The sequence below is a fragment of the Haliotis rubra genome, unplaced genomic scaffold (assembly GCF_003918875.1).
Source record: "Haliotis rubra isolate DU_JTF1 unplaced genomic scaffold, ASM391887v1 Scf160, whole genome shotgun sequence".
NCBI lineage: Eukaryota > Metazoa > Mollusca > Gastropoda > Lepetellida > Haliotidae > Haliotis > Haliotis rubra.
Genome location: NW_025765559.1, coordinates 321,716 through 339,388, shown reverse-complemented (window position 1 = coordinate 339,388; position 17,673 = coordinate 321,716). Strand labels below are relative to the sequence as shown.

The window sequence follows — 17,673 nt, the reverse complement described above, 5'->3', positions numbered from 1 at the left end:
GAGCCGCAAATCGAGTCATTTCCCTTCACTGTGCAAGGATCGCTTGTCTTCGGATCGAATGCCACATTCGCCCCGATTCGTACATGTGTTTGTGGCTTTCATAAGATCGGTAAACGTCTACGTCTACGACTACGACTTTCTCCTCACTGGCGGTGACAGGAAGACACAGCGAAAATATTGTTTAAAGTGACATTGTTTAAACCGACCTCACTCACTCACACACAACCCGACGAATTCCTCTTGTGATTTGCAGTGAATAACGTCTGGAAATCTGAAAATACTTCAACAATGTATAATTGCGTATTGGTTGGTTCACGAGGCACTCAGCAATAATCCAGTTGTAAGTTATCGAGTCTGGACCAGACAATCCAGTGATCAACATCATGAGCATCGATCTACGCAGATACGATGACATGTGTCAACCAAGTCAGCTAGCCCCACCACCCGATACCGTTAGTCGCCTCCCACGACAAGTATGGGTTGATGAAGACCAGTTCTCACCCGGATCTTCACGGGTCCGTTATCAGTAATACGAGGGTAATTGTTTTATATAACCAAACTTCACCAAAGTCTCGCGATGATTTCATATCCAAAGTTAACGGTATTCCATTTCAAATCACAATCAGAAAGCACTAAAGTAACGCCGTATCGTCACCAAAAACGCATCCATTTCCTCAGTCCTCGCCTCATCACACGGCCCCGACCAGCTGACATCTCGTGAACACACGAGACACTCGTCCCTTTACACAGTCACCTCCGTCTCAACATCCACGTCACTCGTTCCCCCCACGTCCAGACAGCGTTCATGACGCCGGCGATCCCCTTTCCCTTTCGCTTACCTTTCCCAGTCCTTCCCGAGACAGCGTTCTCCCGTGTCTGCCCATTGGCGTTACCTAAGAGTTACGTGGCCTTCTCCATCCACTAACACAAGCTTTGTGGCTCCAGCTTAGGATGCAGGCTGCTGGCGATGTAGCTGGATCAAACAGTGAGGCTGAGAGAGCCGCCGCTAGTCCAACACTGGGCTCCGCGAAGGGCGAGACAGGTCGCCATTCCAAACTAACAAAGTGAGATGTGTCAACAAACAAACAAGAAAAAAATTATAAAAATAAAAATCAATATTTATTTTCGGATAAACGCTGCTGTGGTATTGTGAGGTATCTGAGCTCGGAGCGGGGCGGCGTGCAAGGGGTTGCAGGGGCGGGGAAGGGTGGGGGGGAAGAGTGGTGCATGCTGTGGGGCTAAGGAAACCTGGTGTATGGTATGGTTGGAATAGAGCCTTAACTGAGTGAGTGAGTGTGTGAGTGAGTGAATTTAGTTTTACGCCGTTTTTAAGAAATATTCCAGCAATATCACGACGGGGGACACCAGAAATGGGCGTCACACATTGTACCCATGTGGGGAATCGAACCCGTGTCTTCGGCGTGACGAGCGAACGCTTGAACCACTAGGCTACCCAACCGTCCCCCTTAACCTGAGAGTAATATCACAGTGTGTCAGCTTCATTTAGGACAAAACTTGAAGTACAGTCGAATGGAGTTATTTAGTTAGTGAGTGTGTTCGCTTTTATGGCACTTTTAGCAATATTCCAGCAATATCACCGCGGGGGACACCAGATATGGACTTCACACATTGTTCTCATGTGAGGAATCGAACCCGGGCCTTTGGGGTGACGAGCGAACGCTCTAACCACTAGGCTACCCCACCACCTTACGTCTTAGCAAACCAACGGGCACTGGTATGGTGCTGTCAGACCTTTATAGAGGCGAAGCCTGGATTCGAACACGCGATTTGACATGACCAAGGGAAGTAACTCTGCTCATGGAACCATTGTAATGAAATGTGTATGCAGTTGATACAAAATGTTATAAGACGTGTGTATTGTTTATAATGACGATACAACAACGATATACAACCAACGTTATATATCACACGGTACATGATATAACGCATACAGGCAGTTTAACGTATACTAAATGGTAATGCCAATACGTGTACATATCACGCGCAGTTAATGGTACTATACACACATCCTATATAAAGTATGGCGCATGGTACAATAATTACTGACCGTATCATGCGCAGTTAATGGTACTATACACACATGCTATATAAAGTATGGCGCATGGTACAATAATTACTGACCGTACTTACTCACGTACGCTACAAGTAACTACACATACATACAATAAAACGTACGGTACATGTTCACATGGATACGGACAATAAAGCGTTGCGTAGATCTATGCTCATGATGTTGATCACTGGATTGTCTAGTCCAGACTCGATTATTGACAGACCGCCGCCATATAGCTGGAATATTGCTGAGTGAGGCGTAAAACTAAACACCCACTGTACATGGACCCGATAAAACGTACGGTCCTTGTACAACACACGCATACAGTATCATACGTTATGTGGTACACAGTACCGGGCATACATCGACATCGTACGTCACTAAACGCAATATATATCCGGATTATTTTTCTCTTTTAACCAAAGTGTGTTTCGTTCAGCAGAAGCTTGTAAATGCGACGGCCACATGTTCATTCAAGACATCTCATGCTTACAGTCCTTTTGACTTTCAAAAACGCCAGTTACACCAACAGATATAAAAGTCACACCCAGCTGAGATTTCAAAACATTGTTTCCTTTGGATATTCGTTATTCATATTAATTATGCCTATATTTCTGCCGGTGTGAACGACTTTTCTGTTTAACCGACATTGTTATAACAGTCAATTTGTGGTCGAGTAAATGAAATGCCGGATTAATAAGATCCAGCCTACCGAGGGTCCGTTGCAGCCAGAACACCATCAACCAGTTAAGCATCCCGAACTGTAAAACTGGAAATCAAACGAATATTGAATACGATCCAGCCCAAAAAGGGTCCGTTGCAGCAAGAACACCATCAATATCCCGATAAACAAAAGGCCAGATTCAAGTTGATCCGCTTTACAAAGGATAATCGAGATAAAACTGTAAAAGTGGAACTCAAACGAAAACTGAATACGATCCAGTCTGACAAAGGTCCGTTGCAGCAAGAACACCATCAACATCCCGATAAACAACAGGCCAGATTCAAGTTGATCCGCTTTACAAAGGATAACCAAGGTGAAACTGTAAAACTGTAAAATTCAAATATTGAATAAGATTCAGCCTAACAAGCTAGAATACCATAAACCAGTTAAACATCCCGATAACCAACAGACCAGATTCAAGTTGATCCGCTTTACAAAGGATAACCAAGGCGTATTGTTAGCACTTGAAATCAAACGAATATTGGTTTCGTGTAAAAGTATACTGGTGGAACGTCTCCGGGGACACAGACAGGGTTTACATGCAGGAAGTGTACATAGCAGCAGGAATGAAACATAAAGGTCTGTGTCGTAAAACGCAGCAATGATTTCACAGCATCCCATAGACTCTTAGGGTTGAACCTGTACACATTCCCCATAAAACACCATCGTCCCTAGCGTCTGTATGCCAGATAGATATATATATTGCGTCACCATCCCTAAGAGCACCACCAGAGCCCGACCAGTTTAAGTAGATCGTATTTTACACCCGTAGCGCGGCTCTAATTCACAAAAGGCCCCGACAAGGACGTGTAGAGATTCCAGCGATATAGCTTGTATACGAAGCAGAAAAACGTACTAAAGCTGACTATCAATTTTCCTGATTATAATTAAAGATTGCAAACATAAACAGTCATTTCACAAAGCAGCGTGATGCTATGACCCAGCACTGTGAGCATTAGGGACCAGTTTATTACCAAATGGCCCGATATTTATTTAAGCAAGCCGTTGTGTATAGTCGTGCATCTTTTTCTTTTGTTCCTGGTGAATATGGTCACATCAGCATGGAAACAAGCGACAGAAAGTCGGTTTTGTCCCTGTCAGCAAGATACGGCGAAGCAAGAACAAGACGGCCCGCCCCCCTCTTTAGCGGGTCTCCAACCATAACGTATTAGCCGGTGCTCATGAATGAGAAATCTTTCATGCAGAACGAGCCGCTTTGGTAAGGGACATTTTCCTCTTACCCGTGGGACGGGAGACACAAGTTCTCATCCATTTTCTGGCGCCTAAACCGCTTAATCCTTCCTTCTGATCTACCCCTCCCTTTCACCCTCCCCACCCTTTTACCTCCATCTCCCCCTACCCCGTTCACCCCAGCCCATCTCCTCTCCCCACCCAACCTCAGCCCGTTGTTCGACAGCGCCCGGCTTTTCCTTATCTGGGATGACGTTATTTCATTTTCATCGCCTTTGTGTAATTGTTATGGCATGAAAGAGATTTCCCTAGCCACAAGATGCTTTCTAAACAGTCATCCTTTCATTATTATCATGCGTTGCTGACACTTTTCATACACAATTCAGATAATCATACTACGGGGACATAGGGTGTTCTCACGCAGTGGGCATAGGGGCACAGGAACAAAACATCTCAATACTGTTGTCACAGTCAATGATGTCCTTGTCAATCATTGTCAATGTCGTACCGGTCAATTGTTCTTACCACTATTTTCTTATTTAATTGTTCTCACCACTGATGTCGAAGATAATTGTTGTTATTACCGACGTTAAGGCCAATTATTGTTACTACTGATGTCAAAGACTATTGCTCCTACTGCTGATATCAAAGACAATTATTGTTTCTACTGCTTATGTCGAAGACAATTGTTCCTACTGCTGATGTCAAAGACAATTGTCCCTACTGCTGATATCAAAGACAATTATTGTTATTAATGATGTCAAAGACAATGGTTCCTGCTGCTGATCTCAACGACAATTGTTCCTACTGCTGATGTCGAAGACATTGTTACTACTGATGTCAAAGACATTGTTCCTACTGTGGATGTCAAAGACAATTATTGTTCCTACTGTTGATGTCAACCACAATTATTGTTATTACTGATATCAAAGACAACTATTGTTACTACTGCTGATGTCGAAGAAAATTATTCCTACTGCTGATGTCAAAGACAATTGTTCCTACTGCTGATGTCAAAAACAATTATTGTTACTACTAAAGTCAAAGACAATTGTTCCTACTACTAATGTCGAAGACAATTGTTCCTACTGCTGATGTCAAAAACAATTATTGTTACTACTGATGTCAAAGACAACTGAACTTACTGCTGATGTCAAAGACAATTGTTGTTACTACTGATGTCAAAGACAATTGTTCCTACTGCTGATGTCAAAGACAATTATTGTTACTACTGATGTCAAAGACAATGGTTCCTACTGCTGATGTCAAAGACAATTATTGTTACTACTGATGTCAAAGACAATTGTTCTTACTGCTGATGTTGAAGACAATTGTTCCTACTGCTGATGTTGAAGACAATTGTTCCTACTGCTGATGTCAAAGACAATTGTTCCTACTGCTGATGGCAAAGACAATGGTTCCTACTGCTGATGTCAAAGACAATTATTGTTACTACTGATGTCAAAGACATTGGTTCCTACTGCTGATGTCAAAGACAATTATTGTTACTACTGATGTCAAAGACAACTGAACTTACTGCTGATGTCAAAGACAATTGTTCTCACTGCTGATGTCAAAGACAATTATTCCTACTGCTGATGTCAAAGACAATGGTTCCTACTGCTGATGTCAAAGACAATTGTTCTTACTGCTGATGTCAAAGACAATTGTTCTTACTGCTGATGTCAAAGACAATTGTTCCTTCTGCTGATGTCAAAGACAAATTGTTCAAAAGACAATTATTGTTACTACTGATGTCAAAGACAACTGATGTCAAAGACAATTACTGTTGATGTCAAAGACAATTGTTCTTACTGCTGATGTCAAAGACAATTATTGTTACTGCTGATGTCAAAGACAATTATTCCTACTGCTGATGGCAAAGACAATGGTTCCTACTGCTGATGTCAAAGACAATTATTGTTACTACTGATGTCAAAGACATTGGTTCCTACTGCTGATGTCAAAGACAATTATTGTTACTACTGATGTCAAAGACAACTGAACTTACTGCTGATGTCAAAGACAATTGTTCTCACTGCTGATGTCAAAGACAATTATTCCTACTGCTGATGTCAAAGACAATTGTTCCTACTGCTGATGTCAAAGACAATTATTGTTACTACTGATGTCAAAGACAACTGAACTTACTGCTGATGTCAAAGACAATTGTTCTTACTGCTGATGTTGAAGACAATTGTTCCTACTGCTGATGTCAAAGACAATTATTCCTACTGCTGATGTCAAAGACAATTGTTCCTACTGCTGATGTCAAAGACAATTATTGTTACTACTGATGTCAAAGACATTGGTTCCTACTGCTGATGTCAAAGACAATTATTGTTACTACTGATGTCAAAGACATTGGTTCCTACTGCTGATGTCAAAGACAATTATTGTTACTTGCTGATGTCAAAGACAATGGTTCCTACTGCTGATGTCAAAGACAATTATTGTTACTACTGATGTCAAAGACATTGGTTCCTACTGCTGATGTCAAAACAATTATTCGTACAGCTGATGTCAAAGACAATTGTTCCTGCTGCTGATGTCGAAGACAATTGTTCTTACTGCTGATGTCAAAGACAATTATTCCTACTGCTGATGTCAAAGACAATTGTTCTTACTGCTGATGTCAAAGACAATTATTCCTACTGCTGATGTCAAAGACAATTATTGTTACTACTGATGTCAAAGACAATTATTCCTACTGCTGATGTCAAAGACAATTATTCCTACTGCTGATGTCAAAGACAATTATTCCTACTGCTGATGTCAAAGACGATTGTTCTTACTCGCTGATGTTGAAGACAATGGTTCCTACTGCTGATGTCAAAGACAATTATTGTTACTACTGATGTCAAAGACATTGGTTCCTACTGCTGATGTCAAAGACAATTATTGTTACTACTGATGTCAAAGACAATTGTTCTTACTGCTGATGTTGAAGACAATTGTTCCTACTGCTGATGTCAAAGACAATTATTCCTACTGCTGATGTCAAAGACAATTGTTCCTACTGCTGATGTCAAAGACAATTATTCCTACTGCTGATGTCAAAGACGATTGTTCTTACTGCTGATGTTGAAGACAGTTTTTCTTACTGCTGGTGTCAAAGACAATTATTGTTACTACTGATTCCAAAGACAATGGTTCCTACTACTGATGTCAAAGACAATTGTTCCTATTGCTGATGTTGAAGACAATTATTGTAACTACTGCTGATGTTGAAGACAGTTGTTCTTACTGCTAATGTCAAAGACATTCTCACTCGACCCATTTGACCTACCCCACTCGATCCAGTTCGATCCATTTGACTCTCTCACTCCATCAATCTTACTTCACCTAACTCGATTCATCGTACCTCACCTCCCTCGATCCATCTGGCTTTCTTCACCTCACTCGATCCATCTGACTTACTTCACCTCACTTGATCCATCATACTTCACCTCACTCGATCCATCTGACTAATTCACCTCATTTGATCCATCTTACTTACTTCACCCCACTCGATCCATCTTACTTCACCCCACTCGATCCATTTTACTTCACCCCACTCGATTCATCTTACTTCACCTCACTCGATCCATCTGACCCACTTACTTCACCTCACTCGATCCATCTGACCTACTTCACCTCACTCGATCCATCTGACTTACTTCACCTCACTCGATCCATCATACTTCACCTCACTCGATCCATCATAATTCACCTCACTCGATCCATCATACTTCACCTCACTCGATCCATCATAAGTCACTTCACCCCACTCGATCCATCATACTTCACCTCACTTCATCCACCGATTTTACTTTTCACCCTCACTCGATCCATCTTACTTCACCTCTCTTGATCCACTGACTACTTCACCTCACTCGATCCATCATAAGTCACATCTCTCGATGCATCATAGGTCACCATCTTAAGTCACTCGATCCATCATACTTCATCTCTCACTCTCGATCCATCATAAGTCACCTCTTCTCACTCGATCCATCATACTTCACCTCACTCGATCCATCATTTTACTTCAACCCACTTCACCTCATTCATCTTACTTCACCTCACTCGATCCATCATAGGTCACCTCACTCGATCCATCATACTTCATCTCCTCCTCTCGATCCATCATAAGTCACCTCACTCTGATCCATCATACTTCACCTCACTCAATCCATTTTACTTCACCCCACTCGATTCATCTTACTTCACCTCACTTGATCCATCATACTTCACCTCACTCAATCCATCATAAGTCACCTCACTCGATCCATCATAGGTCACCTCACTCGATCCATCATACTTCATCCTCACTCGATCCATCATAAGTCACCTCACTCGATCCATCATACTTCACCTCACTCGATCCATTTTACTTCACCCCACTCGATTCATCTTACTTCACCTCACTCGATCCATCATACTTCACCCCACTCGATCCATCTGACTTCTTCACCTCACTCGATCCATCATACTTCACCTCACTCGATCCATCTGACTAATTCACCTCACTCGATCCATCTTACTTCACCCCACTCGATCCATTTTACTTCACCTCACTCGATCCATCATAGGTCACCTCACTCGATCCATCTTACTTCATCTCACTCGATCCATCATACTTCATCTCACTCGATCCATCATACTTCACCTCACTCGATCCATCATAAGTCACCTCACTCGATCCATCGTACCTCACCTCACTCCATCCATTTTACTTCACCCCACTCCTCACTTCACGAGTCGATCATCTTACTTCACCTCCTCGATCCATCTGACTTACTTCACCTCACTCGATCCATCTGACCTACTTCACCTCACTCGATCCATCTGACTTACTTCACCTCACTTGATCCATCATATTTCACCTCACTCGATCCATCATAAGTCACCTCACTCGATCCATCATACTTCACCTCACTCGATCCATCATACTTCACCTCACTCGATCCATCATACTTCATCTCACTCGATCCATCATACTCACCTCACTCGATCCATCATACTTCATCTCACTCGATCCATCATACTTCACCCCACTCGATTCATCATACTTCACCTCACTCGATCCATCATACTTCACCTCACTCGATCCATCTGACTTACTTCACCTCACTCGATCCATCTGACCTACTTCACCTCACTCGATCCATCTGACTTACTTCACCTCACTTGATCCATCATCATACTTCACCTCACTCGATCCATCATACTTCACCTCACTCGATCCATCATACTTCACCTCCACTCGATCCATCATACTTCACCTCACTCGATCCATCTGACTTACTTCACCTCCCTCACTTACTCGATCCATCATAGGTCACCTCACTCGATCCATCGTACCTCACCTCACTCCATCAATCATACTTCACCTCACTCGATCCATCATACTTCACCTAACTCGATCCATCTTACTTCACCTTACTCTATCCATCATAAGTCACCTTACTCGTTCCATCTGACTTACTTCACCTCACCCAATCCATCGATCATACTTCACCTCACTCGATCCATCTTAAGTCACCTCACTCGATCCATCTCACCTATCCCACTCGATTCAACTCGATCCATGTCACTCACTTCACCTCACTCGATCCATCTGACTTACCTCACTTCATTCGATCCAACTTACTTCACCTCACTCGATCCAACTTTCTTCACCTCACCCGATCCATCTTACTTCACCTCACTCGATCCATCTTACTTCACCTCACTCGATCCATGTGACTTACTTCACCTCACTTGAACTATCTCACTCACCTATTTCTCCCACCACACCTCCTCGGTGTAGCTTAGATCCAACCTGCAGCAGTATTGATTGAGTGCGTACGTTGATACATCGTAGAACTATGCCGAATAGTTAGGCCCGCTGGGACACATGCTCCTAGTCGCTGTAAAGCAACTCAACTTGAAACCTTTACAACCACGCTCAAATCCCACGTCCTGTTTTTAGGTATATGTATGTGTTTGACGATTCGGTCCTTGTGCACAATGTGGTTTGGGATCTTATCAGTAACTCATCCATCTATGTTTTAGTGATTTTAAGACAACCGTTGATGCCGGATTTCACTACGAGTTAGTGAGTGAGTGAGTTTGGTTTTACGCCGCTTTTAGCAATATTCCAGCAACATCACGGCGGGGGACACCAGAAACGGGCTTCACACATTTTACCCATGTGGGGAATCGAACCCGGGTCTTCGGCGTGACGAGCGAACGCTTTAACCACTAGGCTACCCCACCGCCCCTACTACCAGTTAGAGGGACAGGTATCCCTTTGACATGATAGAAGCGTTTGTGCAAGAGTTCGATTCCCAATGCGCATGTTTCCAGGTTTGTTGGCCCACTATCGTGTTCGCTGACTTCTTCAATACTGTACACAGGGTCTAGGACAATTACCACCCGGACAAGTTTGATCTTTTGTTGCCAATGAATGCATATTTTTTTCATTGTCTCAATTAGTTGAGAAAATATGACTTTAATTAACACGTTTTCATCAAAGCAAATATTTCATCAAAGTAAATATTTCATCAAAGTAAAAATTTCATCAAAGTCAAACTTAATTCAAGGTTAAAAGTTGATTAAAGTTATAATATGAATATACCAAAAAAACAGTGACTTTTCTTCATGTAAAGTTGTGTTTATTGACAACCTGCATTCATTTTCTCAAATAAAATTACATAAAAATTCAGGGTGACAATTGCCCCCACTATTATTGTACAAATGACTGGGTGGCAATTGTCCTAGAAGGCAATTGTCCTTAGTGGCATTTGTCCGGGTGGCAATTGTCTGGTTGGCAATTGTCCGGATGGCAATTGTCCTGCTCCCCTGTAAACGTCCTTGGCAAGCGTTGTTTCAAACTTTCCTCACACTTTCCACTGAATAGCCGCGATACACCAGGAATCCTGTTTCATGAGGCGTTAAAACTAACTCACAAATTTGCCAGTGCGACGTCAGTTCCACAACAAACAAACAAACATTTCGTCGAAATGGGGTGCAGAAGCAATATTAATGAGCTCCTTATAATGTATTTTTTAACTTAATTCACAATAGGATTTACGCTATGTCAACCGTGACAAAATGTCACCCATTGTATGCAAGATAGGGGCCAACAAACAACTCGATTTTCAGAATTAATTGAATATAGCTTTGATAAGTGACCCTTCCCACTGGGCGAACTGAGAAAGTCATATTTTCAGTATTAAATATATTATATACAAAAATATTACAGTTATTGTGATAGAATTTCAATTTGACACCGCGGGGAGTGCTTAATGATATCGCCTGAAGGTGTCTGAAGGTTTTAAGCAATTAAGAGATCAAAGAATTGGGTGCTTCTGTTTAGTTGAAGCCCAAATGTGCTTGAAACTAGTTTGTACATCAAAGTGTCAGATGCACCGAGCTGTTTGAAGTTTAAATCATAAACATGATATAATTATTCAAATGGTGACAAATAGTTACTCACTAGAAAATGGTCCCCCTTTGCTTTTTGTATCTTTCTGGTTAATGTGAGACAAGGCTATTTGAGCCCTCCCTGAGTGGAATTGGATTGTGATAATGTTGGCGTTCAACCAAGGTGTTAAATGAATGATATCGCCTCTGTGTATTGTCGCTACATGTATTTTTATCCCTGTTATAATTTCATGTAATGTATATTATGTTGTCAATACGTACACTTTTGAAGAAGAAAAAACACACACAAAGATTTAAAAAATATTAATGGCGTTTTAAAGTAGGTACTCAGACACATCTCAACACAACATCTGACATACATGATTATAACCCAGTTGGTAATTTTCTAAATCTGTTGTGTCATAATGGAACGTGACATAAAACACAGTCAATATTCGCCATAAGCTCTAAAACGCATTTATGATGTATTTTACAAAATAGCTATAGAATTCTAAATCGTTATGAATTCCCCAACAAGCTTCTTCCAACTGCGCCGACCTATTGGATTATGATTCAGTATGATTCTGAGTGACTCTACACCGTTGATACAATGCCTGCAATAAGGGAATTCCAGCTTGGAGTTTTCCAGACATACTTGTAATTTCATTTTCAAATGAGTCTTTGATGAACTTTTTGTGTTTACAAAAACGCCCCCCAAATTTAAAACACATAATTGATAGTGACAAACCGTGGTTTGGGAGTAAAGTGGTCTCAGACTTAAATTTTCTCCATGCTTGATCTAATGCAAAATCCACGTAGCCGCGTGGTTAGGCTAATGCAACACGCCGCTCATAGGGTCTAATATTTAACAATCATTCATCAAGTTTTGCTTGTGTGTTTTTGACCAAGATTGGCGACACTTCTAAGTGGATGAGTAGATGGAACACCAGAATACGCGTGAACAAAACGCCGCCCAATGTCTACAGTTAATGGGAAACAAATATCCAATCTATCAAATCCCGACTTGAAGTCACACGAAGGTTGGGCTTGACTGTAGATTGGGATAAAAATCCATAAAAGCGTTTTGTCATACTTTGAATGTCGGTTTGAAACGTGCTATGTGTATTCATTTGATGTCACCGAACCCGTTTCGGGTCGTGATACTGTTACGTAAAATAGCAGGGCAAGGTGTGCCACAGGGTTATGTACTGGGTCCTATTCTGATAAGGAAAACAAATATTAAAAAGACAAAATTTTCTTACTTGTAACTAATAACTTTAAGTATCAAGTTGAACGTTTTCCTCAATAAAAGTGATGTGTTTGCATCAATAACATTCCATATATATAAAGACATTATACCGTAATGTTGCCAAAAGATGTTTGCATATACGCCAGTAGCGCAAGTACCGACATACAGAATTGAATGGTATTTTTGATAATGGTCAGATCTTTCTTCTACTTAATTATCAGTTGCAAATTCGCTATAGTGAATACAATAATGATATGTAATATTTGTGGGCGCCCTATGTCCTGGTCATGATGTCTCCCAATTGCAAGGCCACTGCGCCCTTGTGTTGAAGCCTTGGTCTGACCGATGGTCAAACATGTGTGTTTAGGTCACCAATACAAACGTCTAATTTGGCTAACTTACCACGTCAACACGAGAAAGCGGTCCGCGCGATTTTTCACACATTTCTGTTTACACTTTGTCGGTAAAAACGAAGGCTCTATCGCCTACCAAAGGCTTTTGAATTCCCTCCCCTTTTCGTCGCGTCTGAAACCGGCGTTAAGCTATTATTTGCGGGACAAATACGATTTGGCCAATGTGTATAAAATATTTAGAAATAGCTGCAAATATGACAAATCTTCCCGTTTGTGCCAGCATAATGTTTCATTGTTTTTTTTCAGCGACTGCTAGGCGCCCGTGCTAGTATTATTTAACACACCCTCGACAATGGGTTGATTCGTCCTATGTTCTTAGCACGAGAATAAATCCAACGCGTTTAATTAAGATCTTTCGCTCGGTTACGTCAATATGTTTCTTCTATGCCACTGATTATCAAATATGTGACGCCCATGTTGATTTTCATTACACGCACACTTGAAAAACAATAACTAAGAACTGCAAGTATCGTTCTTTGACTAACCCGCACTGGTGTTACGTGGGGGGGTTCCTTGTATGTTTAAATGTTAATCGTATATTTTATGGTGACATTCTGTATTTCCCTTATAGTTTAACTATAGTTTAACTAGCTCATATGCAAGATAATACAAATGTGAGTATTTATACGAATCAGTCTTTTCTTCATTTTTTCTTCTTTTCATGATATTTGTATAGCGAAAATATCCAGCTCAGCTCAGGTGCCCAAAGGCGCTTTGTTTTTTCCCTCGATCATACGATGTCAATCTCAACGGCTCATCGTATTTTTCAATCTCAACTCCCTGGGGATCATACAACTAACAGTAGATTCACACATGGTGAAGTTTTGCGCCTGATTGGAGAAGAAGCATTTTTATTTTACTTCAACGACCCTCAAAAGCATCTACACACTTATATTTGGGCCAAAAGATAACAAGCTTGGAATGTTTTTAATTGGCGATATTGGGTATCATAGCTTTATTTTGTACCTTTAATTTTCAGTTTGGCGACGTTTTGATTATTTCGTAATTGTTTGGTTGAGTCCTATCTCCTCGATACTGTATTTTCTTTTGTGCATCAGTATTTACAGGGTCGTATGGGTATGAATCCTCCAAAACAGAACAGCAAGCAACACATACCGCAGCAGTTTAATGAAACAGTCATACATGAATCTGTTGCTGTGTCTGGGCTTTGCTGGAAGTCAGTATGCTGTAGAGATGACGTAATAAGTAACAAGTGAAACACGACCTCAAACCAATCATAGCCAGACCCAGATGACACCGTGTCCCGAACTGGATTTGTATCCATCCCTGACATGTTTCTTCTATGAATATAAACGTTTACTGCGTACTGCCTCGCAACAGCCGTATCAACTCTCTCCGTCCTTAACATCATTACAACATTACCACGAAGACGTTTGACAGATAAACTGTCTTAGATTTAAAGCAATCAGAAAACTCCATTACGGTTTAAGTGAGAAAAATCTTATCTCGCGAAATAGCTACACCCTTGGGTCTTACAGTGCATAATTCTTAAGAAGGTGTAAATTAAGGAATCGTTTAAAACCGAACGCCGGTTAACAGGACGACATTTCGTCGCGCCGCCGTGTTCATTAGAGTAGCCAGAATCTGGCGTTTCGCAGCGGCATCGTCGCCGAGTTAATTTTTCGATACCACCGCTTTATTGGCCAATCGCTATCACTAATTACCACCCCGTGGGGCGAAAGGGTGGCATGAAAATTAGAATGACGGGTTTATCTGAAGCGTATGTCAAAACCGTAAGAGGTTGCGATAGTAGAGATAACAGCATATCACATTGGAGTCTGCAGTTTGTGGTTGGTGAACGGTTCCAACTGACTGATGGTTTGTGTATCGAATTTAACGAAATCTTCTGGTTTTGCGCTGCAAGAGAAAAGGAGATGGAATAAATTAAACGTTGTTATAAATATACGGCCATGTGTGTTAATCAATATCGTTCATCATCGTTTACTACATGGTATGTATTATGAAAATATGTGGAACTAATCATCTCGAACCTGCTGTATGTCGACCTTATTATCATCCAGTGAACTGCATCTTTCGTCTTTGAGGTACTCTGCTCTAAGGACTGGTGTCCAATCGAATTCTTACTGGGTGTTCAAATTAGAGGTTTAAGTGGGTTCAGTTCCCACTACAAGTTTGAAGCCAATTCGTGTTGTCTTGCTACTTCTTGCTAATTAGAATATTGATCTATGTAAAACCAACTACCGTCATTAGCTTACTTCCCGGTATCATTAAAGGTTAGACCAGGGCCACTGGGAATCATACAATGCGTTAATATTGGGCAAAAGTACAACTGTCGTTGTCTGCACTCGGTGTACTTAGTTGTCCATACACCATTGTTAGCAATGTATAATCCTCAACACACATAGTACATCAAGCAACCCAACCACTCTCAACACCCACAGTACACCGGGACGCTCTACCATCCTCAACACACATAGTACATCAAGCAACCCAACCACTCTCAACACCCACAGTACACCAGGACGCTTTACCATCATCAACATCCACAGTACACCAGGACGCTCTACCATCATCAACACCCACAGTACACCAGGACGCTCTATCATCATCAACACCCACAGTACACCAGGACGCTCTACCATCATCAACACACATAGTACATCAAGCAACCCAACCACTCTCAACACCCACAGTACACCAGGACGCTTTACCATCATCAACATCCACAGTACACCAGGACGCTCTACCATCATCAACATCCACAGTACACCAGGACGCTTTACCATCATCAACATCCACAGTACACCAGGACGCTCTACCATCATCAACATCCACAGTACACCAGGACGCTCTACCATCATCAACATCCACAGTACACCAGGACGCTCTACCATCATCAACATCCACAGTACACCAGGACGCTCTACCATCATCAACACCCACAGTACACCAGGACGCTCTACCATCATCAACATCCACAGTACACCAGGACGCTCTACCATCATCAACATCCACAGTACACCAGGACGCTCTACCATCATCAACACCCACAGTACATCAGGACGCTATACCATCATCAACATCCACAGAACACCCAGACGCTCTACCATCATCAACATCCACAGTACACCAGGACGCTCTACCATCATCAACATCCACAGTACACCAGGACGCTCTACCATCATCAACATCCACAGTACACCAGGACGCTCTACCATCATCAACACCCACAGTACACCAGGACGCTCTACCATCATCAACATCCACAGTACACAAGGACGCTCTACCATCATCAACATCCACAGTACACCAGGACGCTCTACCATCATCAACATCCACAGTACACCAGGACGCTCTATCATCATCAACACCCACAGTACACCAGGACGCTCTACCATCCTCAACACACATAGTACATCAAGCAACCCAACCACTCTCAACACCCACAGTACACCAGGACGCTTTACCATCATCAACATCCACAGTACACCAGGACGCTCTACCATCATCAACATCCACAGTACACCAGGACGCTCTATCATCATCAACACCCACAGTACACCCAGACGCTTTATCATCTTGAACACCCACAGTACACCCAGACGCTTTATCATCTTCAACATCCACAGTACACCCAGACGCTTTACCATCATCAACAACCACAGTACATCCAGACGCTCTACCATCATCAACATCCACAGAACACCCAGACGCTTTACCATCATCACAAACCACAGAACACACAGGAACTCTACCATCCTCAACACCCTCTGTACACCCAGCAACTAAACCCCCCTCAACACCCACTGTACACCCAGCAACTCTACCCCCCTGAACACCCACTGTACACCCAGCAACTCTACCATCGTCAACACCCACTGTACACCCAGCAACTCTACCATCCTCAACACCCACTGTACACCCAGCAACTCTACCATCCTCAACACCCACTGTACACCCAGCAGCTCTACCATCCTCAGCATTCATAGTATATCCAGCAACTCTACCATCCTCAACACCCACTGTACACCCAGCAACTCTACCATTTTCAACATTCATAGTATATCCAGCAACTCTACCATCCTCAACACCCACTGCACACCCAGCAACTCTACCATCCTCAGCATTCATAGTATATCCAGCAACTCTACCATCCTCAACACCCATTGTACACCCAGCAACCCTACCATTTTCAACATTCATAGTATATCCAGCGACTGTACCCCCCTCAACACCCACTGTACACCCAGCGACTCTACCATACTCAACACCCACTGTACACCCAGCAGCTCTACCATCCTCAACATTCATAGTGTATCCAGCGACTCTACCATTCTCAACACCCACTGTACACCCAGCAACTCTACCATCCTCAACACCCACTGTACACCCAGCAACTCTACCATCCTCAACACCCACTGTACACCCAGCAACTCTACCATCCTCAACACCCACTGTACACCCAGCAGCTCTACCATCCTCAACATTCATAGTATATCCAGCAACTCTACCATTCTCAACACCCACTGTACACCCAGCAAATCTACCATCCTCAACACCCTCTGTACACCCAGCAGCTCTACCATCCTCAACATTCATAGTATATCCAGCAACTCTACCATTCTCAACACCCACTGTACACCCAGCA

At 42.3% G+C, this 17,673-nt stretch overlaps 1 protein-coding gene across 1 annotated transcript; it reads left to right on the top strand.

Moving 5' to 3' along the window:
* The first annotated feature begins 951 nt into the window (after positions 1-951).
* On the top strand, positions 952-16,814 carry LOC124271424 (sialidase-like). The gene is made up of 2 exons (XM_046706577.1): positions 952-1,064; positions 15,467-16,814. Exons 1-2 carry the CDS (start codon positions 952-954, stop codon positions 16,812-16,814), a joined length of 1,461 nt encoding a protein of 486 aa, XP_046562533.1.
* Positions 16,815-17,673: the final 859 nt, after the last annotated feature.

What these genes read in the sequence shown, in the direction of transcription:
- LOC124271424 (XM_046706577.1), top strand. Translation starts at nt 952, where the DNA reads ATGCAGGCTGCTGGCGATGTAGCTGGATCAAACAGTGAGGCTGAGAGA. An exon ending in CGCCATTCCAAACTAACAAA is followed by an intron (nt 1,065 to 15,466) that starts GTGAGATGTGTC and finishes CAACACCCACAG; the next exon opens with TACACCGGGACGCTCTACCA.